This window comes from Leuciscus leuciscus, assembly GCF_965113295.1.
Source record: "Leuciscus leuciscus genome assembly, chromosome: 1".
NCBI classification, from domain to species: Eukaryota; Metazoa; Chordata; class Actinopteri; order Cypriniformes; family Leuciscidae; genus Leuciscus; species Leuciscus leuciscus.
This window is the reverse complement of record NC_138725.1, coordinates 42021682-42048107: the sequence shown is the minus strand read 5'-3', so window position 1 is coordinate 42048107 and position 26426 is coordinate 42021682. Positions and strand designations below refer to the sequence as shown.

Below are 26426 nucleotides of genomic sequence, written 5' to 3'. Positions count from 1 at the left end.
AAAAACCCACAATAGCTTGATTATAACTACTTGATGTAAATTGATGCGTTTTATTTGTGAGAAGGTTATGCAGCAACATACTGAGTGGAAATGCAGGGCAGTACAGAGAATAAATCGCACATCATCAGACTGAGGACCTGCTCCAGCATGACAACTAGCACCATTTCAGTGGCAAAAGAATTGCAGTAAACATCAGTGAAACTACACTGTCTGACAGGACCTGCTCATCACACACATGACAGCACTGTAAATGGATGTAGATCACTCACAGGCAGATTTAGCTTAATGGCGTCAACAGGAGAGTGGAAAGGCCAAGCGAACTGATGCTTCCAAAGAGACTTCAGCACCACCTTAAGCAGGTACTGCAGCTGGTTGGTCTGACGCTTGGGCCGAGTAGGGTTGGCGATATCTGGGGGATTGGGGTTTAAGAGGGAAGGGGCCTGGGACGAGGGCTGCCCCTGACTGCTGCTGCTCCCCGACATCTGCACTGCGTCCAGGCCGTCTCCCATAATGATGGGGTGGAGCGGGGGCAGAGGGACAGGAGGGGGTGGGGCAGGACACCACTCGTTCAGTCTCGAGCCAGGCGCGGGCTCCACAGGGTGAGCACCGCTAATTCCATTGCACTCCTCGCTGGACTCTCTGTGAAGGAAGCAAATCATAGTCATTAGCTCTTTGATTTACATCTATGCCATCTGCATCAGATCCATCACTGTAATCATCACTATCATCTCAATTATACTTAACTATCCGCACACATCCTCTCTGCCCCCCCAAACAGCATTATTCAAATGGTTCATGTTTGCTTAAGTAATTGCCAGAGGATTCTCGAATTATCCCCTGATGTGATCTGAATCATTATCATCTTCCAAAGGACTCGTACTGTGTTTTAAAAAAGGACCGACTGCTTCAAGTAGGTGCTGTCTAGCCAAATGTGGCACAGGTATTAGTGTATAATATTATAAAATGTACAGTAATCTACAGGAATAACAGAAACATGTCACCTTTTTGTTGACCAGTGAGTCTTGTAGGCTAGTCTATATAATCTGTACAATGAAATAATTTATTTCAGCCTTTCAATAAAGCTTTTAGCAGCAAGTAACCAATAGGAGCTTAAATAAGTCACATACTAATTTCATCATCAAGCTTTTCAATGGGCATAAATGAAGAATACACTAAGTGATGACAGGCACATGCCAATGTTTTGAGTTATGCTTTGTTTGTACTGTTATGGCTTTTTTTTTTTACACTTAATTACCGGCATTTTTATCCAGTTAATTAAAGTCACAATGAAACAGAAGTAGGATTCTACTCTTCAATATTGTCACTTGTCTCCTAGTGAAATGGATTATTGGAGAGAGAAAAAAAACATAGGGTGAGGACTTGCTTCTTTGCATGGGTTATTGACTGGATGGAGGAAGATCTGAATGTGAGCTTGCAGTCGATTGTAAGAAATGGGCAGAGGGTAAGTGGAGGAAATGATTGAAGAACTTCGCCATACGTCACCAGAGTAGTGTCATTTCACAGGAAGCTTGAGCTATGAATTTGATTGAAAATGACGAGATCAAAAACAAAAATAAACTCATGGTTCATAAAAAGATCGATAACATGCATTTAGAATGTTAATTTCATGCTGACTTGAACGTTTAAACCTGAATACTTAATTCTGCTGATACCTAAAAACATCTGTGTTTGTTTAAAATGTTTCTTTATTTTTTTTTATTCAATTTCTTAGTGAAATTATTACATTAATAATTATATTAGTAACTGGTTACTTTGAATATTAATTGAAATTATTACATTCATAATTATATTAGTAACTGGTTACTTTGAATATTAATAAATTAAGTCTATATTTTCAACAGCAATTTTGTTTTGAAAATCTGTAGTGATGACAGCAAAAGTTGGCACTGGTATCAACTACTGAAATTTACAAAGAAAATCACATCTTGCTTTACAATTTAAAACCATACAGCTTGCAAATTTGCATGAGATGACTTTCTTTACAAAAATTATGCTTTAAATTAAAAAAAAATAAAAAAATACACCACACAGCGTATTATGGGCTAGGCAATGACTAGTGTTTTGCTTATGCAAGATGATCAGATAATAGTGTTTTGAGTAGGAGAAAGAGAGAGAGATGAAGAGCAATGTGTGAGCTCATCAAGACGACGTGCCCAGGTGACCCCACGACCAAATGAAGCCTCAGAGTAATGTGGCAGAGTACAGCTTATGTCGAGCTCAGCAGAAAAAACGTATTCATTCCCACAGACCATCTCGCACCTCCATAATCAATTCTTGCTCCTCAGCCAGTTGTTTTTCGATTGAAGCGTGTTAAAGGTCAGCCTGGTGGTAATTGATACCAAAAGAGCACCTAAATGTCTTTGCCTCTCTAGTAATCACACTCCCAACCACTGCCTCTGTAATCTGGCAATCCCCACAACTACACTTCCTGCTAATGAAACCTCACGTGACCTCATACTGCTCTCAAGAGCCTTAGATTTAATCTCTCTACAGGCTCATGGCTTTCAAGAGGAACCTATAAACATCACAACTGCAGCACTACTACTGAAAGCATGACTCGGGTGAGTCAACTGAAAAAGGCTTCAGGTTTAGACAGCCGTAAATAATCAGAATGGGAACATTCAGAGCAAAACTGGATGTCTCCGTGCTTAAAGAAATGAGAAAACGGGATCAGAGGAACGCGTTATGACATCTGATGAAGTGTGTGGACAGACTGCTATTCCCCTGCAGCATGTATCTCAGTCACACAAGAGTTGTAGTGACTCGTTGGCACTGTTGCTCTGTCTCCTGTCAAGTCTTCATAAAACATGATACACCAGAATGTATTCAGTCGAGATGAGTCCACGGTGACTTCCATTCCTGAATCATTCAAAATGACTGAGACATAGCAAAGATATTCAGAATTTACTACAACAGGATGAAGCAAAAGGGACCCAGTCCCTCCAGTGTACTTTTCTGCGGTCAGATTAGGGGTATTAACCGCCGCAGGTCGGACAATAAAAAGGTAGTAGACTTGTGTTCTATCATTAAATGTCAAAAGCTTTGGCTGTAATAAAAACAACAGTGTTGTAATGATTTTACAGCACAGCAGCTGCCAAGTGTTCTCTCACGTTGAGACACTTCATTTCATGTCGTCTTTAGTTTTTGTTAGAACATTAAATCATGATATTATGCCAGTCATTGGGTCTCAATCGTGAAACCTGAGCAAAACAAACCTGTAAGTGTTTCATAAAACCATCCTTATATAAACTGCTGAACCGAACTCCATGCAACGGTTTACACAAGAATGGCTTAAAAAATATTTATACGAAATTCATCATGCTGGTGTTTCCTGAAGCACACACACACACACACACACACGCCGTTAACTAATCATTTGAGTATAAAATGGACTTAATTTCTCAGTGGTGTGGCAGAGAAAAACTCCTAGTAGAGAAACAAGATCATGGGTTCAATTCCAAGGGAACTCACAAACTAATGAAAAATAATGAATGATCTCTGGGATAAAAACATTAAATGAAAAGCAGCATCTCACAAAAAGCCAAACACAAGCGATTTCTCTCTCACACACACTATATGTCTACATGCATTAACTTTAACTCCTGTCAAACAGATTTTTGAGTGATGGAAAAAAAATAAACCACTACATTGTTGTTTGGAATGATTCATCGAAGTGAATTCATAGAATTTAATCTGTCTGTTTTTGTAAATGATGTTTAGAGTATGAAGTGCAATAAATGGTGTGAAGAAACTTTTTCAGTTCCCTTCAGATATACATTCATATACCCCCCCAAGTGCGAGTGCTTGAGGGTAAATATCTCTCTTTTACATCTGGCAGTGCCTGTAGCTGCTGTGAGGGTCTGCGGGTTCACCAGCATCCACTCCCCTTCATGGTGCGGGTCTCTGGAGGGCTCAGGACGTGGGAGTTCAGCTCAGAGTACACTTCACTGTTCCTTTCAGCTCCGTAATGGGGGACATCATGTCCAAGTCGGTACACAAAAGAGCACGAGACTAATCTTCAGCCCAAGGCCACGAGCACACACACAGCTAAAAATACCCCGAACTATGGAGGAAATGCAACCAAAACAGGGTGGGCTGGGGCTGAGCTGAAATACCCTGCAGGTCCTCGGACACGACATGGTCAAGTTTCCATACATTTCGCTTCTTTTCCGAGTCTAAAAGTATCTGTATACACACAAAGCACTTGTTTATGTCTGACTAACCGCATTCTTGATGACTCACATAGTGACGAGAGAAACAGTTGAGATCACATGACCACTATATCAACCCTAGAGCTCAGACTCAGAGAGAGGGAGCTGACGATCTGCCAGCGTGACTACTCAGGAAAGAATGCCAAACTGTCTGTTACCAGTAAATGCTCACTCATAAGCTGCTGCAGGGAAACATTTTCAGAGCCTCCCTAAAAATCCAGTTAGAACACATATAGATGAAGACATGTCACACAAAGCTGAGCTAATTACACAATCGGTCACAAGTTCGATGTCAGTAAGTTTATTTTTTTTAAAGAACTGAATACCTTTATTCAGTAAGGATGCATTAAATTGAAAAGTGACAGTAGACATTTATTACATTAGAAAAGATTTCTATTTGAAATAAATGCTGTTCTTTTAACTTTCTATTTAAAGAATCCTGAAAAAATTAAGTGAAAAAATGTAAATATCACAAATGAAGCAGCGCAACTGTTTTCAACACTGATAAAAAAAATAAAAAAATTGAGCAGCAAATCAGCATATATCTTTTTTTTAAAGAAAATTTTAAATTGTAATATTTCACAATATTACTGTTTTTGTTGTATTTGTGATCAAATAAATTCAGACTTGGTCAGCATAAGAGACTTTTCAAAATCATTGAAAAAACGTATCCCTAAACTCTTTGAACTGTAGTGTACACTTGAATATTTCAAGTTCAACAACTCCAGTGCGTTCTGTATCATGCTGTCCATTTCCACAGACAATGATTTTGACGAGTCCCTCAGTCTGTCAGGATAAATAATGGAAACCAATGAAGCTATGCATTCAAAAAGGTATTAAAATCCACTTCTGGTATCCTTGTTCTGGCAAAAGTCATACCAGAGTAACTATACATGGACATGACAACAGATTATATGACTACAACCAGTAAGTGATTATTTTAATAATCTAAATGTTAACATCTATAAAATGTTTACGGCTTCTAGAAATGCTTTCAAAGCAGTATTTTAACACTTTTACAAGTCAATACGGCACGGTATTGCACTTGGATTGCAAATGCATTAATATTAGGGCTGGGCATTGACAAAGTTTACGATTTGATTCACAAGCTTATGATTCAATTATATTTACAATTTGATATGGATTAATTGGGGCCTATCAGGTACAGTACTCAGTTCTTTAAATATAAACATTTAAAATGGCGGCTGTCATAAAAACGTTGGATTTATTCATACATTAAATATTGAAGAACAGGTTAAGTAACAATATGAATATGAATTATGCAATAATGCATAGCCCATATTTAGCAAAATGGTCCTCTCAAGAGCTCATTTTTCTTGCTGACTTTTCTGAGGTATTAAATGTAACATTGTTTACAAGCTTTTTCTGACATTTCCACGGCTGAAACAGTGAGCGATGACATGAGACGTGATACGGAGTCCGAGTAAATTGTACTGTATCTTTCCTCATACCTTCTTATGTACATGCATGTTTGTTTCATGTTGTAACTAGTAAAGCAGAAGAGATGATCAGTTCATGTGTGCTTCGTGGTGCCGCCTCGCTTGAACTAAAGGAGCTGCACGATCTGTTACACCACACCTAACAGCGCCAAAATGGTATTTATTGTTTGAATTTCATCATAAACTGTACAGAATTTGAAAGCAGAGACATTTTCCTATCAGAAGTAGCTTATTGCGATATATTAGATGGGGGGTGCGCTGCAAAGTTTTGTTCATTCATCAACTGAAAATAGCATAGGCTGAAAGATACCGGTTCTTCAAAATGAGAATCGATTAAAAACGAGAAATTGATCATTTTTAACCCAGCGCCAATTAATATATATGCCATTTCTGTTTGATTACAAACAGACGCATAAAAAAGCAGTATTTAGCTTCACTTTGTATATTATCTTTGATGCACACAACTGTCAATGGTAGTTTACTAACAACTGCTGACCGTTAATGTGCCTACAGTTGCTCAAATCTCTTTCTTCAAAAAGCATAGACTGTTTGCACCAGTGTGTTTACAGTACAGAGATCATCACCAGGTCAAACACTGGGTTTCCGCACATTACTGCAATTAAAAGTGGTAGACGCTTCCAAAATGATGTCATGCATGTTGATAGAGCTCAACTAGCATTTTCCCAGAACTTTCCTTTTAAAGCCCAAGAGGCCTCTTGAATTCACCTAGTAATTCACCACGTCAAATGGTTTGACACGGAAGAGCTCCCAAACTGAACAAACGCATCAGAAATTCACAAGCCAATGTGAGACAAAACACACGCCAACTGTCTTGTACCAGCAACATGCAAATGAGCTGTTGTGACAGCAGTGAAAGTGGAGTGATCTCACACACACACACACGGGATGTTTGGAAAACACATCAGAAATACAGGAAGAGATCACACTTAAGTGACAGACTGGAGCTGGAAGCACTACATGACCCCGCCATGAGTTTAGTCCAGCTGGTGTAGCATGAACACGCACACAGATGGCCAATAACCGCCAAATCTGTGTGGTGCTGTAATACGCTTATAAAGTTCAACAGCCAAATAATTCATTCAAACACAATGGGGATTTTTTTTTCCATAAACAAGTTGCTTCATTAACAACTCAAGAGTTGTTATCCAGCTGTTCAGAGCAGATTTTAAATTAACTCTTTAAATTAAAAGAGGTTTAGAATAACAGACTATTCGGTTATTATCAATTGATAACTCTGTCTGTGTAAAGTGTTGATGAATAAACTAGACGCATTCAAGTCAGGCTCTGAATTTTCCCATATTAATAAACAAGGGAAAATTTCCTCTTGTGTAAAGTCCCCTCAGTAGTGCTAGTTTCAGTCTCTTTTGTTACACTCGTGTTTTGTCCTGTTGCTTCCATGCAAGCAACAGGACATCTTGATTACCTAATTTCTCTACTCTATAGTGCTGAAACAATTACGAGTTATATGTTGTGACTTTTGACATCAATAGCAAGAATATTTTTCTAAAATTCTTCACTGAAACAGACAAAGAGAAAACACAGATGTGGGTCTAAGAAGTCTTCTAACGGTTTTGTGTTGTGTTGATGTGATGTATTTCACAAGAAAATTACACGAAAGTAAAAGAAACCATGTTTTTACCAAGCAAAACTGAATTTGCAAATCTGGGCAAAACAATCAGGATCTCTCAAATACAATTCTGCACAATACCAATCTAATATTACACAAAGTCAAAAAAAAGTACTAGCTCAAACTTATTTTGTTGTAGTATTGAACAGATACACCAAAGTCAAGTGACAAACATCACTGTGAGTGGCATGAACAATCAGATTCATTTTCAGGTGGCGGCCAAAGAAGAACCGAACTTTCCAAAAACCTAAAAACACTGAATATTTTCAAAAATTTTGGTAAATTACATTGACTATAATACAAAGTGAAACTATAAAACTAAACTAAATCTGAAATCATAATTTTTTACTTTCTAATGATGTTGAAATAAACATTCATTATTACATTAATGGATTAAAAAACTTAATTTGTCTCACATTATGTAGACGCGCACACAACAAAAACTCATCTTAGACTGCTTAAATCTAGTTTATACAGACTAGGTGATAAACACAACAGACATCTGTGACACACCAATGAACTGTGGCATAAACTGAAACTTTGACGCAATGCTAGTTCACGTAATTGCTGCATCCTTAATTACATTCATTACAAAGGGCTCTAACCAGGTCGGACACAACAAGATTCCTGAACACTAAACATGGAAACGCAGTGCAATGTTACAATCACAGCCAATCAGAACAGTGAGTGCAGAGGTTCCTGGTTTACTCGCTCGTAACGCACTGCACAGTGTAAAACGCATACCTTGAGTTCTGATGCTTCACCTGACAACATGCTTTTTATGGTACTTACTGTGGAGCTTGAGGGATGTGTCAACATACGGCATACATAAGGAGCATCAGGAATAGAAAGCAAGCGACTGTCAAACTGTACGGACACAGCTGATGGAAAATACTAGTATATGTGCATTTCAGTTTTAACATGTACTGAGGAATTAAAAAAAACTGGTTGTCAAGCTGATTGAGGACTTCAGCTTTAATTGAGAAGCAATGTGTAAAAAAGCAATTTGCTATAGGCATAGACTATACACCAGTTGTATGATAGAAACAGACGTGTTTGACTCAGACAGGATTAAACATCACAATGATCATTAATGAAACACAGATTTACAGATAACCCAAGAAAACTAGCCATCATAATAGGGACCGGGACCATGAGTCAGATTCTGAGAACTAAAACCAGGAACAAATCTTGGTCGTAAACTGCAATGAGCAATACAGTATCTGGAAAAATGTTGGTCAAAATCGGAGTAGTAGTAAATAGTCAAGCTCTTCATAGTCTGACCACTTAAGAGTCATCTGGAGAAGCATTTGTAGATGTAAGTGAACCATTACACAATTAAAAGTTAAAGGTACAACTAGACAATTCCTGTAAACTAGTATATCAAAAACCCCTGCAGGTAGAGTCCAGACCTCTGAATAAAAGGTAGTGCCACTGACCACACTGACTAGGATGGACACTGTCACCTTCTCGGTAGGGTCACTAAGATGTGGCAGGTCACTTAAAATGTTGTGGTTACATGAAATATGGCTGGCAGAAAATCTTTATTCGAAAGCTTTTAAAAGCTTTATTTTTGGTCCACACCTCATATGTGGTGGATAACCAATGCAATGCATTTAAATCCATTTTAGCGTTTCAATAGAGTGAAACATGGACTTAATTTGACAGTTGGACAAATCCATTAAATTGTCAATCTTACCATGAAAAATAATAATAATAATCAAGCTATGAGAAAAGCTTGTAATGGCGCTTTTCCACTGCATGGTACGGTACGCCTCGGTTCAGTACGGCTCACTTATGACGCATTTCCACTGCATGGTACGGTACGGCTCGGTTCAGTACGGCTCACTTATGACGCATTTCCACTGCATGGTACGGTACGGCTCGGTTCAGTACGGCTCACTTATGACGCATTTCCACTGCATGGTACGGTACGGTACGGCTCGCTTTAAATGGTACCACCTCTGTTGAGGTTCCAAGCGTTTTAGTACCGATACTAAAATGTGACGTGAAAACACTGCAGATCACTGATTGGTCAGACATAATCATCACTACCAGCGTCATTGTATTTACAACACGAGACACTAAACCCGCTAGATTTAAATAGCCAGTAGACAACAGCCAACGCTGTAGCGCTTGTTTTAAAAGTATTTGCTTAAAAAAAAAAAAAAAGAGTATTAACTTAAAAAAAAAAGAAATGGCTGAATCGTGGTCAGTGGACGAGGTGCAGACGTTCCTCTCGTTGGTTGCCGAGGAGCGGATGGGGAAACACGGAATGAAAAATTCACATTTAATATGATGATGTAATGGCAGTAGAGACGGCAACTATAACGATCAGTCCCACCCACTTTGAAGCGGTACTAACTGCAGTGGAAAAGCAACCGAGCTAAAGCGAACCGAACCGTTCCGTACCGAGCCGAGTCGTACCACGCAGTGGAAAAGCGAAGCGAGCCGAACCGTTCCGCGCCGAGTCGAACCGTACCGAGCCGTACCATGCAGTGGAAAAGCGCCATAACTGAACAGCCTCACGAGACACAAGGAGGATGAAGATTGTAATGTGACGGTATTAGCATTGCGATTAAACCTGTCTGAATACAATGTTGATAAGGGAAATGCAAGTCTTACAAATGCCTTTTAAATCACTTAACAGCTAACAAATTTCATTACAGATGCACAATTTATCAAATTAAAATGTCAAAATGTTTAATGTTTGCTGTCAGGTTCCGCTATGTCAAGGGTTCCCAAATTTTCCCATTCCAGAACCCACCTAGATAAGTATAATCTATCTCGAAACCCACCAACATATCTGAGGGTGGACGGAGGGGGTGCCCAGAAGTTTATTTAAAAGTTTGACAGAAATGGAGTATTTAATAAAAAATTCTTTTTTTTATAGTACAACTGTAAAATTTCAATACTAATATTTAAGGTGTAATTTCTTTATTTGCAGACGTTAAAAAGTCAATTAAATATGTCCATTAAAACTTGAAACATGCTCGCTCCGGTCCAGATATGAACTGTAATCCACGCAGCGAATGTTGTTAAACTCACTGCATTGTTTAGCACAGAAAACACTCTTATGCTCGTTCCATGTGTTGGTAGGTAGTCAAATGCATGCGATGCAACGCAAACAACGTACTCTTATGCCCAGTTCAGGCTACACGATTTTAGCATGTCATGAGGATTCGTAAACGACAATGGCCATCGGGATGCAAGAAGCGATTGTTTTATCTCGTATAGAGTGTCCTAGTGGACGACAACTGACAATCACGACAGAAAGAATAGCATGTTTAATTTTTTTCGGTCTTCCACAACGGGTTCTGTCACATCTGTGACATTGACCAATGGGAGCACAGAAGCTCTTCCGTTCACAGCTTTCAAACATGCCAAAACGAAAGAGACAATTAGTATTGGTGCACTGAAGATTCGTGGAGCTATGGCAGTACTCCTGCCTTTATGATGTTTTCTCGAGGGACAACCACGACACAGTGAAAAAAGATAAATGCTGGCAAAAGATAGAGGCGGCGCTTCAGCAACCCGTTGAGTACATTTATTTTTGCTACTGGCTGAAAATAAACAATATTTTACCTCGAGTTCTCTTTGGAGGATTCCATGCGGTCCTCTTCGTGCAATCTAGGAACGTGTCCCAATGTTAGGTTATTTCTTTTGGGGGCTTTTCTGACGACAAGGCATGCAGTGCAAAACACACCCCGTCAGTAGCCATTGTTTGTTTACAATCACAACAGCTGTCAGTCGATAGTTCCACCTTCTCAATGATATCACACGTTGTTAAAGACAGCAAGCGATAATTGGCCGGAAAGCAACGTGTAGTCTGACTTTGGGAACAGTATGTATCACTTTCACGGCTTAATGCAGTTTGAAAGTGCCCCTATTGTGCCATTTTAAAGGTTCATCATTTTGTTTTGGACGTTTCCTACAACAGGTTTACATGCATCAAAGGTATAAAAATATATATTTTTCTCATAATAGACATTGCACATCACCACATTTTTTTTAAGATTCTTAAACGACTCATCCTAAGATCCAATCTTTCTAAATCCCTCCTTTCAGTGAGCCTGCTCTGCTCTGATTGGTCAGATGGCCCAGTCTGTTGTGAATGGTCTACTGTTTACAGCGCGTCGAAAACGAAACGCCCATTGCCATTACTGAACTTTAGCTTCAGTCCTCAGCAATTGTACACACTTGTAAAGAGTAACGATGGTGTCGATTTTACCATATCAAATTGAGCACAAGTCCGAAATATTGCAAGACCTAGTTGTTCAACCCGAACCTCCATCGCAAGGACGACTTGAGCAGGACGTTTCTCAGTAATACACTAAAGGTTTATTAATAGATGTTGCAACTGTAATTCCTCACCATCAGCATTAACAAGAGTATTAACATACTTTATCTTGACTCAAAGTAGTAAGAACGACAGACAAACTGCATTAATTGGCAGTTTTAGGTAATAATGGCCCACAGCTGATTAGCAGAACTATTTCAGTAAGACAGTAATAACGGGAGTTAGCCGGAGACCTACACAATATAAAACACAAAACTACGTATTTTGAACACCTGGTAAAAAATATATACATCACTAATTAATCATACTTAAAGGTTGTGACTCAGGAGCAAGTTGGTCCAAATAAAGTGGTTACTGTCCCATCTTTAATGGATAAGCATTTTGCAAATCCCGAGTTGACCTCGCCAAGATTTGAGAAGCAATCGTCAGTAAAATGAACACAAAAAAAGGTTTATACTGCTGTTGTCTCGCTGTGGTAATTTCAACCTCTGACTCTTCACATCCTCATTATTTTGGAGGTGTAAACAAAGATAATTTGCAGTAATCTATCTGGTTTGAACATTAAGTTTGGGTTTTTGGGAAGGAACGAAAGAGCCCCGAGGTGAAGGAAAGAAATGTACTAAAATCATTCACTAATAATAGTGTGAATTATTCCTACTTAAACGCACAGGAGAACTTCACGAAAAATGTGCACCTATTACACAACACATAAATTTGTTCTTAACCTCGTTTTGATGTTAATGACTTTGGAGTATTCTAAATTAGCGACAGCATGCAGGATAGCCATCTCCATAAAACAAGCCTAAACCATCTTAAGGGTTTCCACACAACCTTTATCCAGCCGTGTATAAGTGAAACCTCACAGCTTGAGCTATAATTGCACATTTTCTGACTCTTTATGATGAAATACATTGAAGAGAAAGTTTCCATGCCGAAAATTTCAACTTGAAGGCCACCGAGAGTAATTTCTGCATTTTTGTGGTTTCAGTTGTTCTTAAATTTTGTCTGATAGTGTCAAAATTATTATAAATAAACAAAATAATTATCAAATATTATATAATATTATCAAACAAAATAATTTGATTTTATTGAACTTTATTATTTCATTAGCCTTGACATCCTTGACCCCTTAATTGCTATTCTAAATGAGAAGCGTCAAGAGTCTAACTATCATCGCATAAGTTTAACTTGATTATGTTTATGCAAACTTTGTGTTCAATGGCTTTTGAAACCGCCATTCAGAATAGTAAATGGTATAGCTATCTACTACCAATCTCCAGAAAGAAGTGCCTGGTCTGTTAAGTCCACCATTATCAAAAGCCTGAATTTGTTCACATGAAACTTTTGTGAAAATGTTTCCAGCGCAGGCTTGGTTAAAATCCACAACAAGTCCGATGACAAGACAGCTTCATATGCTTTCGAATCGCACTCGTCATACACTTTCACCGTCATACACACGGTCTGTGCAGCGCCGCTTCAAGTCAAACACGCCGAAATAACTGCAGCAGTGTCTGTCCTCGGCTGTTAAACTTCCTGCCCCAAACACCCTGTGGAATAAAAGTTGACCTCTGAACTGGACACAGATCATTACATACCACTATGGAATGTGTGTGAGGGAGGAAGTAGCTCTGGTTACTGTGAACCTGAGCGCACTCACCAGGAAATCTGGTTCTACAGGCAGGCCAAGCCCAAGCGTGACGCATCAAAGGGAGGGTGTAAAAACTGACGGCAAACAAAATGACTGCATCCCTAACGAAAGTAAACAATTAATCATTAATGCTTACTGGGAGTTTCTCAGGACAGAAAGCTCCAGGCACCCAGTGGAGTTCTAGGTACAGGACAGGGGCAGCAGGTTTGTTTGCTTGAAAGCATTTGCATAAATAATAAATGAAACTGTACAGAGTCAGTTGCTCAGGCCAATAGTCCCACCTCCCTCATCCATCTCCCCTCTATTCTTTCACACTTTTGTCTCACCAGCACTCCTGGGAGCTGTTCTTCCCTACATCTCAGGCTTCATAGCAGCCTCAACTGCCAGGAGAAAGTACAACAACCATCTAACTTGTTGTGTTTGTGTGTTACAAACTGCTCTCGACATGGAGGGAACTAATCTGTGCAAACATCAGCATGGGCACCTCTGACAAACAAAACAGAGGTGTTTTTTTCCTTACTTGAACATTTGCTGTGCCATGTCGTGTTTGTTCTAGCGCTTTGATCAGTGACCTAAAACGACTCAGAACAGGGTCTAACAAATGTCTATTGGAGAACGGAGCCAGGAGCGAACTGGCAGCGCAGCACACGCTAGGCATGTGCGCAATGTGACTGGAGAACTTTTTTCCCAATGCAACTGTTCCACATGCCTCTCACGACTCAAACTTCAGGGTGGGAATGTCCAGCTCGCATGTGACACCTTCACAAGTCTCAAGGCCGTTTGTTATGCTAAGAGGTTTAGTAGAAGAATATTCAGAATATTCAGTAGGTACAGTTTCATGGGAGTGTTTAGTTGCTTTCATTTACTAAAATGCAACATTAGAACAGCAAAACCGAGCTAGAACATCCATTTAAAAGATATAAAGCGAGTTGAGTTGCTTTACTAAGTACACATTAAGGATTTTGTCTGGTTAAACAAGCGAAGGATGTTAGGAACTTAAATCAGTCCATTCTAAGACCAGCACAGAAATAGATTTTAAAAAACAAGGACAAACTTCCTAAGAAAAAAGTGGCCCTATATTAAATGCAGACCTTGTGAAGCATTTGAATATTGCCAACTAAAAACTGATATTTTCAGCATTAGGACACATCTACAAACTTTTTTTCTCCCAGATGTGTTTCAGTGTCTAAAAGAGATATGAAATATCTGCAGTGAGCCAAATAATGTCATAATCGTTTAAATATGCTTATTTGCAGTGAGTCTAAAATGAATACTGACTAAAGTTGCTAAATCATAGCCGGGTGAACCCTCTCCTTCTGCCACAACAAATACACCACCCCCTTCTTCCTCTGAAAAACCCACCCCCTCCCCCTGCTTACTCACACACCCCCTCCGTCCCTCCGGGAGGCTGCCTGTTCGGGGCTCTTAGCTTTCTTACCAACAATGCCACCCTTTAAAACACTATTTTGAGGCCATTCTGGGGAAAACTCCCAGTGAAGGACAATATTAAAAAAATATTACTGACCTGACAAAGTGACGACTATAAAATAATGCAAAAACGAGTAATACAAACCAAAAGACTACAACAAAAACTTAGTCTATGAATATTAACTTCATCAGGAGTAAACTACAAGCTAGAAAGCAACAAAAAGAGATACTGCACAAGCAAACAACACTGGTGATTAGTTGTGTAATGTTCAGAAAAGCAAATTCACAAAAAGCTGATCAGTTTTACCTTTTAACAGGGACAGAGCAATGTGCAATTTTTTCCAAAAGGGCATCCAGCGTCTGAAAATCCAGCAAATCATTGGACTTGGAATGCATTTTGTAATCCATTTATATGGAATCAAAAGCAAAACAGAAAGGGAACTAAAGGCAAGAAAAGTTCGTCACTCGATCCCAAAACACAGTAACCTCTCGCTCTCAAATCTCCAGTTCTGACGTATGTGTCCCAAAATCCACTGCGCCAAATACATGTTAATCCATAGTTAGTCCACCATAGTCCTGAGAGAAAGGTTTCGCGGTTCCTGAGAAGCCTCTGATCGCAGTCTCGCGGGCGGGCAAGAGTGTGTGATAGAGAGGCGCAGAGGCCTGAGGCCGGCTGGATCTGTTAGCTCTGTGCGCCGGTCGGCTCTCGACACCCTCCCCCCGTCAGCAGCACAACGGCCCAGTTGCCACAGGCACTTCGCCCCATTGTGTGTCCACCCGAGGCCTCTCACACAAACCACCTCCAGCGGGGCGCCAGAAAGCGGGGGAGAGCGAGAGCGAGCGAAGTAAAACCCAGAATGCGCACTTTCTTTCTCTCACTCGTTCGCTGAGAACAGCGTGCTCTTACTCAACAGTGAAAATGGCTCTGGCGCTTCCTCATTGAGAAGAGGCTCTACCCACACACCCCTCCCTCGGCTCTCTCCGGCGCTTGCTCATTCTCTAACCCCTCCCTTCTTTCACCATCAATAGCTTGAGCACTCTCCACCCTCCCTCTCTCTCTCTCTTCCTGCCTCTTTCTCTCTCCTCAGCACACACACACACACACACACACCTTTAGCTCCCCACCCCCTTCCTCCCTCCATTTTGCCCTCCCCCACTCATTCTTTTCAGACGATCTCCTGCGTGCCTCCCCCACTACACCGAGGGCCGTCTTATCTGCTGCCTCTCCACACGCCGCACACATTCACACGTCTAGACTGCACCGGCACAAAAAACAAGCCACACTGGGGCGGTCCAACCGGCGCACAGAAACTGCCCTCCGTGCCAAACTACACGGATGCACGAGACGCTGAAGCTCAGATGGGAGGGTTTACAAGGAGTAGATGGAAAACGGTGAGTGAGTGGACCCAGGGGAGGATGAATTAGAGGACAACACAGGGATACACCTCCATAAAACATGAAAATACTCCTTGGACACCACTCGCTTAGTGCGAGAGGATGTTGATTTTGGTAGTGTCAAACTGAGGGGAGGATTTTTTTCATGTGTTCTCTGAGGTAACGTTGTCACTTTCCTGTACTGGTGCATGATTCACAAACTCTGATACAGACGCCTCAAGTTTGGTGTGAAAATTATGAGCGTTTATTTCGCATCAGGGTTCTTGGTGTTGAGTCTGGAGCCGACCGGTTTCAGCCATGATGGCTTTTTAAAGGTTTAGTTTCACCCAAAATGAAAACAGTGTCATCGCTGTTCCTCATGTGTTTCTAAACATGTTTGTCCTGATCTCTGAATGACGATGTACTCCATGGAACATAAAGCATCATAATTCATTCATATGACTCATGCGCTATATTAGAAGTAGCCTGAAGCAATGCTGTAGATTTGTGAAAGTAAAAGATAGAAGTCAATATTCACTAAAAATCTTTCCCTTTTTTCACAACTCTCATTTGTAATTCCTTGCAACTCATTTGCTTATTCAAACAAGAGACCCGTGAGAACTAAAAGCTGTTGATCTCACTGAAGTTAAACCTTGATGTTTGAGCATGTGCAAGTGCAAATGACCAGTGATGGGAATAACGGCGTTATAAATAAACGGCGTTACTAACGGCGTTATTTTTTTCAGTAACGAGTAATCTAACTAATTACTGCTTCCTCCATTACAACGCCGTTACCGTTACTGTCAATAAAAATGCGGCGTTACTATAATTGAGCTCACTGAAGCGGTTTTCATCCGAGTAGGCTCTCTCTCAGCCATAGGAGCTGCAATGTTTTTTCTCTGGTGTGTGAGTGTTTATGAGGCGCGGGACTCGACAAAAGCGAGGCGAATGCCGCGAGCGTGCTCGACAGTGCGCGAGAGAGACCGAGTGTGTCCGAGAACGCGCTCGACAGTGCGCGAGAGAGACCGAGTGTGTCCGAGAACGCGCTCGACAGTGCGCGAGAGAGACCGAGTGTGTCCGAGAACGCGCTCGACAGTGCGCGACAGAGACCGAATGTGTCCGAGCATAAATACTTTATTTATAAATAAATTACACATATCAGCATTTGAATAATCTCTGTAGCATATTGGTATCATATGCAATGTTTTAATTTGTTTATATAACATAAACTCCAAAATAACCTGCAGGGAACGTTCAAACATATTTGTTTGACGGTTGTGAGCACGTGCGGCAAACACGACTAGAATTTGGCTAAAATAACCTCTGATGATGACGTTCTCTGTAGATTATGAAAATAAACCCCCAAAAGATTATATTGTATTATTATTATTTATGTTGATACATTGTTCAGTATTATATTGAAAACACTTTTTGTTAAACTTACTATTGTGAGGAAGAAAATACTTCAAGTAGGCTATAGGCTACAGAATGTCTACCAGTTGTTAAGGTGTGTGAGTTTTATCATTTTAATTATATGCACTAGTGTATGTGTATGTATATTTTTATTAGGCTACTATTTATTTATTTTTGGTACATTTCTTAAGAAGCATAATTTATTTTTAGACTTAATTGTTGGCCAGTTGTGGTCTGTGCAATAAATATTAAAAGTTCTAAACCATCTATTGTTTTATTGTTGCACTATAGTAATGATAATATTTTAATATTTAAGTTAATAGGTGTCTCTCACATTGTCCCACAGCAACATTAAAATAGTGTAGATTAGTGTACAATGTTTTATGATAATAAGATGTTCTATTTAGTGTCAATTTCATTCATTTAACATTTCATATTGGGGGTATCCAAGAAATTTCTTATATTTAAACTTTTTTTTTTTTTTAAGTAACGCAATAGTTACTTTCCCTGGTAATTAGTTACTTTTGTAATGATGTAATTCAGTTACTAACGCAGTTACTTTTTGTGAGAAGTAACTAGTAACTATAACTAATTACTTTTTTTAAGTAACTTGCCCAACACTGCAAATGACATTTGAGAAGATTTTCAGAAAGTTGCAATTTAATTCAGGTCTATTTATCACACAAAGCTTTTGTAGATAACACTTTACAATAAGGTTTCATCCGTTCACATTAGTTAACTACACTAGTAAACATGAACTAAGAATGAACAATACTTCCACAGCATTTATTAATCTGATGTCATGTAAATTTCAACATTTACTAATACGCTTTTAAATGTATTTTTGGTGTGTTCGCACTGCAGGAACTAGGAACGCCTTTTGAGGGAACTAAATTAGATCCTACTTCAGATTAGGGTCTAAACCAGCATTATAGGAACTACCAGAGACGCAAGTGTACATTGATTTGCCAAACGCATGTCAAACACCAGCACCTAACATTCTTAAAATGTGTAAACTAGTGTTGTCAAAAGACCCGGTACTTCGGTACCAAGTCGGTACTAATTTTTTTTTAAACGTCACGGTACCAGGTTTTCTCAAACCCGGTACTTGATGCGCGTGCATGCCCGAAGCGCGTGCAGTTGCGTCCTCTTCATAAAAGCGCTGATGGCGATCGGCGGTGCTGCTGCTGATGTGGTGCTGATGTTTTTGCGCGTGCAGATACGTTATTTCAAATGGCGCGCGGCAAGCGCGCTCATAATAGAAGCAGCGCGCTCATAATAGAAGCGGCGCGCTCGCTTTTCCATGTGCGTTCATGGATGTATAGCAACGACAGACGCCACGGGAGTACAAACGCTTGTGCGAACTGCGCTCTCCATGACGACGAGGAAGTGTGACATAGGCCTATTAATTGATTTCTAGCCCTTGCATTAGCTTTACTACTAGATATATTTATGGAGATGAGAAATAAAAAGCCGTCATTAATATCAGTCCGTCAGAAAAGCAGTTCTAGTCTTATTCTTGGCTGAATGACTCTTAGCAGGTTTTAAAAGCCCTTTTAAAGTTAAATATGAATACAGTTTTGGATTAAATAAAAGTATAGTCAAGTCAAATAAAACATTTTATCTCCTGTATAGTTTGGTAATGCTACAATAAGATACCATTCATTAGCATCACTTAATGCGTTATCTAACATAACACATTGAGTGAACAATATATTTTTACAACATTAATTAATGTTTGTGAATGTTATTTAATACAAAACACTTGATTGGTCATGTTTGTTCACTTCATTCATTGTGCATTAAATAATGTTAACAGAAATAATGTTAACTTTTGATTTTAAAAATGTATTTTTAAATTAACCCCTAAAGGAGAATAATTGCGACAGTATATAACTATTGTTTTTTTTGTTAGGTCATTTTATCTAATGTTATCTAACAAATGGAATCTTATTGTAACGTGTTTTTAATACTACAGTTTCCATCTTTGTGATATACACTTTAATATAATTATGTACATTTAATCTAAATTAAGCTTTGGTACCGAAATTGGTACCGAGAACCGTGGATTTTCACTGGTATCGGTACCGAATACTGAAATTTTGGTACCGTGACAACACTAGTGTAAACATTTACTCCACAAACATGGAAAACGGCGATAATGGCATTTTCCGGTTGTCTGCAGCATTGGGGGAATTAGTTCTCGGGGAACTATTCTAGTGGCTAGTTCCTATAACCAAGTTCCTAGAACTACCCAGTGCGAAAGCCCCTAAAAAAAGCTTGAAAATATTCAGCAACTTCACCAGCTCAAATTCTAGAGCAAGAACAGCATTTTTTTTGACAATAGACGGAAGATGACTATTAGCAGGTAAACCTGTTAATCACAGTCATGAAGCAAAGTTACCACTAAAATATAGATTTATCAGAGCCCTTTGGCAATTTTATTTGCAGGAAGCTGAAGGCAGTATATTCCTCAAGTGTACACATGGACTAGGCTTTTTAGGAAGAACAACTTAGAACTACACGATACAAAAGAACACTACATTTCAAATCCATTTATCATGTCTTTTCTTTCCACTCTTGTCTTACTGTGAATCTCAGAACGCAGACCTTGTTTCGCCATGAAGATTTATCTTCACTGCTTAAAACATGTCTGGTGAGTATGATTTATTAATTCTTCTGCTGAAAGCCTTGACAACATCTTGCCACATAACCATGAGTGACTAAAAGGGATGCAAATCTTCATGACAGCGAATTTATTTATTTATTTTTGGTTATCAATTCAAAATTGATTTAGTAAAAACGTGTTAGATCGTGCCAAAACGTTAGATCGGATGGATCTCCATGTCAGAAATATTAAATATATTAGATTCAACCAAGGGGTGCCGAATCCCTGCCAGAAGATGTAAGTCTTCTATCAGCCTAAGAGTTTGACTGCGAGAGCCAAGGAAGAGCAGAAGCAGTGAGAAACAATGGAAATTTACTGCTTCAAAACATCGCCCTGTGATGTTAAAAACCTTGAAATGGAGACATTATTTTATCTCCAACTCGTGAAGACAAACATTCTTTCAAACCACACAATCATAAGATTAAACAATAAGCATTGCAAGAGCAAGTAAAATAGGTAATATAAAATGTAAAAAAAATTACATTAATAATAATAATAATAATAATAATATGGATAAATGATAAATCAAATGTGACTAATGATTATAAAATAAAAGCAAATGTATGATTGCATTCTTAAACAGGTTGCTATTGAAAATCTTTAGGTCTTTCAAATGGGAAGTTGTTGTCAATCTGTTTTCTAAACATCTTTACATGGTTGAAACATGATTACATGATAATAAATTAAGATAAATTTCAGTACTTTGTACTGTATATGAACACGAATGTGCTATAACTAGTAGTAAAGAGGAAGAGATGAGCAGTTCATGTGTGTGTCGTGCCACATTAAAGAGCGCCAGAACTATATTTATTGTTTGAAATTCATGATAAGTGACAGAATTTCAAATCAGCTCGTTTCATATAAAAAAGTAAGAAAGCTTATTGCAATTTATTAGATGGGAGGCATGTTACAAATAATGTTTAGAATGTCTTATGCATCAAATGAAAAAAGCAAAAAAGATCAATCTAATCCTTTTAAAAAATACAATTATTTGATGGGTTAATGTTAATAATATTGTAACTGAAGATAATGGTGTCCCGACTCCGAGCACACTGCCGAATGTCACAAACTTTGCTATTTTTTGGGGGAGGAAGAGGTTTTAAAAAATGCTTCAGACCTGTAATCTGCAGTTTCTTACAAGTTTGGCCTTCTCTTTGCCTTGGACTTTTGAGTACTTTGAGCTTTTTTCTATTGTTTTAATTGATTGTTGTATTAATTTTATAGTTAAAGGGATAGTTCACTTTGAAATTAAATTTTGGTATGTTTTAGCTTACCTCAAGGGCTTCCAAGATGTAGGTGTCTTTGTTTCCGCAGTAGTTTCAATTTTGATATTTTAGGTCAAACCGTTCTTGTCTGTCAGTCATATAATGCAGGTCGATGGTCACCACCTCAAAGAGCATGCACAGAGTCCAAATTAAACAATTCCCCATCGTAAGTACACACATTGATGGCCTAAGACTCGAAACGAGCGGTTTGTGTGAGAAAACGAACCGTATTTATATCGTTTTTATATCGGAAGTGATCTCTCAACAATGAGTGACGTACACGCACGAGAGATCACTTCCGGCGCTTGCACAGACTAAGCCAGAACACGCGCACACGTCACACACCAGGAAGCGCGCCCGCCCTCATATCACTTGGACGTGGTTGTGTATAAGAGGTAAAAACGATATAAATACTGTTCGTTTTCTCACACAAACCACTCGTTTCGTGTCTTAGGCCATCAATGTGTGGACTTACGATGGGGAATTGTTTAATTTGGACTCTGTGCATGCTCTTTGAGACAGTGACCATAGACCTGCATTACAGGGCTCCAGACTAACTTTTTGCCTTGGTTGCACTGGTGCGCCTAACTTTTTTATTTAGGTGCACCAGCACAAAATTTGGGTGCACTGAAAATTTTCTCGGCTCGCGTCACCTTTAACGCCACAATTTCAAGGTCACCTTTTTATCACGCTCTATATACATTCATATTATGTAAATGATTTTAAACAAGAATAAGGTGTAGGTAAAAAAATAAAAAAATAAAAAATAAATGTTTTAAAGGGCTTCACTGAGCTGCCAAACTAACTATTTTGAGTCTCTAGCTCAGGCGCGGTATAGGCTCTACCTCCGTCTCTGAGTCGGATGCCATCTCCGACGAAGGACCAGGGCATGGCATCTTACCAGGGACTGGGGAGAATGGTGGCTGAAGTAGCTTCATGTCTGGGCTGTTGTCGGAGCATTGACCGGGGAGTAAAGGGTTTTAACGGTATTCCTACTCTTACCGATACTGCTTATCGATCCGGTACTTTAACTGTATTCTTATCGGTTCTTTTTGTTTTTATATATATATATATATATATTAGTCTAAAAAGTATATATAGAATATATATAGAAATATATATATTCTATATATATAGAAATCTAATAAAGTAATCAAATGTAAAATAACACTGCATAATTTTTCATAAATAGATTAATGCTTAATAAAGCTGAAGTTATTCTTTCAAGAGCTTTGTAGTGATTTTTCTCTTGTTGTTTGATTCGCAGTAATGGCGCAGTCGTCCGCATGTTTATTAGACTGCGGCCCCTTTAAGACCGAGTGCAGATCTGATGCACCATATTCTCCCAACTATTTCCATAACTACGTCCATTTAAGACATAAACTGTTTTAAGTGAATCTCCAAGCCGGTCATTTTGACATACTTTTGTGTACATTTGATCGTTTAGACACGCACATGAAACCCAAAGTAGGCTATAATTTGCTTGTCTTGGTTTCGGTTTCGGAGCGCGTGCCGCCTTGCGAACAACATCTCTTGCGCAGATTTTGTGCTTTTAATAGCTCTTTTAATTATTTAACGCGTCTCGCAAGTTAGCAACAGTAGCTAGACTGCATTTTACAACAATCACCGATCGTGCTGATTCTGTCGTTAGGTTTGAGTTTTAGGGAGAAATGACAGTGTAATGCTGCGAATGGAAGAAGTTGCACTAGATAGAATGCGGCTATAGTTTTTAATGGTTTTACCTCAATATATTATTTTTTATAATCTTTGGAAGCCGAAATCTAAAATAAAATCAGACTAATATCACAGACCTTAAGTGTAACCAGGCTACGTTTGAATGTTTAATTCTGTCCTCCGTCATCACTCATTAAGCGTGAGAGAAGAGTGTGAGTTCCGTCAAAGGAGAACAAACACTTAGTTCGTGGAGAGGCAGCGGATGCGAGGACGTTAGGTGCACCGGTGCGACCTAGGAAAAATTTTAGTCGCACCCTTACAAAATTTGGTCGCATGTGCGCCCAAATTGGTCGCAGTCTAGAGCCCTGCATTATATGACTGACAGACAAGAACGGTTTGACCTAAAAATATCAAAATTGAAACTACTGCAGAAACAAAGACACCTACATCTTGGATGCCCTTGAGATAAGCTAAAACATACCAAAATGTAATTTCAAAATGAACTATCCCTTTAAGGAGTATGGTTGTGGTGTTTGACATTGTTCATATTTCCATTTCCATATGTAAAAAGGAGTTTTGCTGCTGGTTTCTATTAAAAGTTAGAACAAAACTTCAAGCCTGCAGTTATAGCTTTATTTCATAACCTTGTTTTAATGTTAACTAGAGCAAAACACCTTTTTCAATAAACCCACATCCTTTGAGGTAGCCTATATCAAGAAAACATTACAAGTTTACATTTATTAATTCAAACAAACAAGTTGACTTGGAAACTTTTTTATTTTTTTTATTAGTGTACGATGCTCTGGAGTTACTTCCACTGTAGGAGAAAATTAGGAGTTTGGAATGACAGGATCGTGAGTAAATATGACAATTTTCTTTTTTGCGTGAACTATTCCTTTAGGCACAGAACTACACAATGTTTGTGTGACAGAGTGGGACAGCCTCTCATTCCCCTAAAGACCTACAGACTACATCAACTGTCTCCTCCCCTGATGGCATCATCCCACCATCTGTCCACACACACACACCTCATCATCATCATCATGACTCAGGCTAATTTCATTCCACCCCCCTCCCTCTCTGCCACCTTTACCTCACTTTCAGTTCAGGACCACCCAGTTACACAGTGGTCACAGTCACACACGCTGAAAGTCAGCACACGGTAGAGGGGAAAATACTGGTAGTGAGAGAGAAAAACACAAACAGTGGAACGGAAGAGTGGAGGTTTGTGAGCTCCTGTAACTGGTAGAAGGTCACAGAGGGGGGAAAAAATGAAATGAAATGACAGTGACAGTGACTGTCAAAGCTGAATACTCTCAAGTCAGCAGCTGATCATTTACAACCAAGGTTTATAGATCGACATTTGTCAATATTTATAAGCCTTTTTCAGATCAAAACACACATTTTAAAATGTATGTATTCGCCAAAATTATTTTTAGGCTCATCTGAGTCCATCAGAGGAAAATTTCAATATTTCAAACCTTGTACCCAAGATGATTGAAAATGCTTTAAGTAAATGTAATTGGAGTAATTAAAAATGCATTTATATGTCGCAAGAATACATAAGAGCAAAATTTACCTTCATACTTTTTTTTACTAACATTTATGCATGCAAATTGTTCCCAAATCTATTAAAAGATTCCAGAGGCCCTCCCAAAAATGCGTATGTTGTGACCAAGGACCCCATGAACAGGCTGTACTTCTATCCCTCAAAGCCTCGCATTAATTCATGTCAAATTAAACCCAGTGTCTACTCTAAGGTCCATGTAGATTTGATTCTGTCTCAAAGGACACTTGTAAACAATCGTTCTAACCCAAAAGGGAGATGGATTTACATTAGAAGCTAACAAGCAATTATCACGTATTGAACGCCAGTGAGAATAAAAGAGGGGTGTTGTGTTGGCCATGTGAAAGTGACAGATCTCTAAACAGATGAGGTCACAACAGCAGATACAATGTCGATGAACGGGTGAACGATGTGGCGGACAATCCTGTGTAAGCTTCTTTCTAAACCAAAACTCACCTTTTGAAAACACTCAGTCACTTTTGTCTTTTATGTTGTTTGATACTTTCATTCGCAGTTGCGGTACAAAGGGGCGGTAGAGTCAAGTTCAAACTCACACGAAATGAGCACAGCTCAAAATTATGTTTAACAATTATGCCATATTAGTCTTATGCTAATTACCAGTGCTTGCTAAAGCAAACATTATTCATACATGCAGTTAAGGGGTTTAAATCCTAATTTATGTGTATTAAAATATCACCCTATGCTACAAAATATTAATTATAATACTGAATAAAATAAAATAATAAAATAAGACATTACTCTTAATATTTGTAATAATTCAGTGTAAAATAAATTGAATAATTATTATTATTATTATTATTAATATTATAATTATAATTAATATTAATACCAAATAAAATATAAAAATGACAAACAAAATAAGGTATTACTCTTAATATTTGTAATATTTCTCTGAAAATAAATGAGAAAAATTATAATTTTATTTTAACTTATAACTGTAAAATTTTAAAACTAATATATTTATGGTTGTCTTAATTTTTTCAACTTTTAAATGTTAAACCATCAAACTTTGATTTTGACAGAAAACGAATCAAATTAACAGCAGCCGGTTTATAAGGACTTATTACAAGCATGGGAAGATGGTTGGCGTTCCCAAATTGGGGAGGTTAAATTGACCTAAACTCAGAACAGATGCAGAGACCGTGTTTAAGTGAACCAAGCCGCTCTCAGACGCTGCTAACATTGGTGGATAATCAGCTGCTCACGTGTAAATAAACACAATGTTGCTCTTAACTCTGAAACACGCTGAACATTTTAGAGCTGCACGATGAATTGTTAAAAGATTGCGATCTTGATTCGAACACCCACACAATCTTATTCCTAAACGACAACGATTTTGCCGCCTATTAAACATTTGACAAGTATGATTACAGCGAACATTAAGATCTGCGTTGCCGCTGACCCAGAGAGAGGATCGTCATCTTTAGGTGTTAATTATTTCTGTTTAACAATCATTCAAATTAACCACAGAAGTACTGGGATAAAAAACTTAGTTTAGATTTAAACACTAATGCCAAAGGTAGTGTCCAAAATAGAGTAAATAACCTTTTGAAAGTACCTTCATAATTCAATTAAAGTTTGTATTAAATTACATTACACCAGTAGGTGGCGACAAGTGAATAAATTTTTTATTTTTCATTGAATCATTCATTCACTAAAAAAGATTTGATCAAAAATTGCTGATTTATCCAGCAATGAAACAAGTAAAGTCTCTTTGAATGAGTCATT

The 26426-nt window shown here is 38.6% G+C and overlaps 1 protein-coding gene across 2 annotated transcripts in view; it reads right to left on the bottom strand.

Moving 5' to 3' along the window:
• The window catches only part of brd4 (bromodomain containing 4), a 55917-nt gene that overhangs the window by 14857 nt on the left and 14634 nt on the right, over window positions 1–26426 (bottom strand). Inside the window, exons 1-2 of one of the 2 annotated variants that reach the window (XM_082137587.1) lie at window positions 15024–15805; window positions 270–639 (exon numbers count right to left, since the gene is read on the bottom strand). In XM_082137587.1, the coding sequence (XP_081993713.1) occupies window positions 270–639; window positions 15024–15124 (471 nt within the window). In that variant the 5' untranslated portion in view covers window positions 15125–15805. Of the gene's footprint in view, window positions 1–269; window positions 640–15023; window positions 15806–26426 lie in introns of those variants that run through there. The other variant, XM_082137588.1, reaches the window with a different exon arrangement.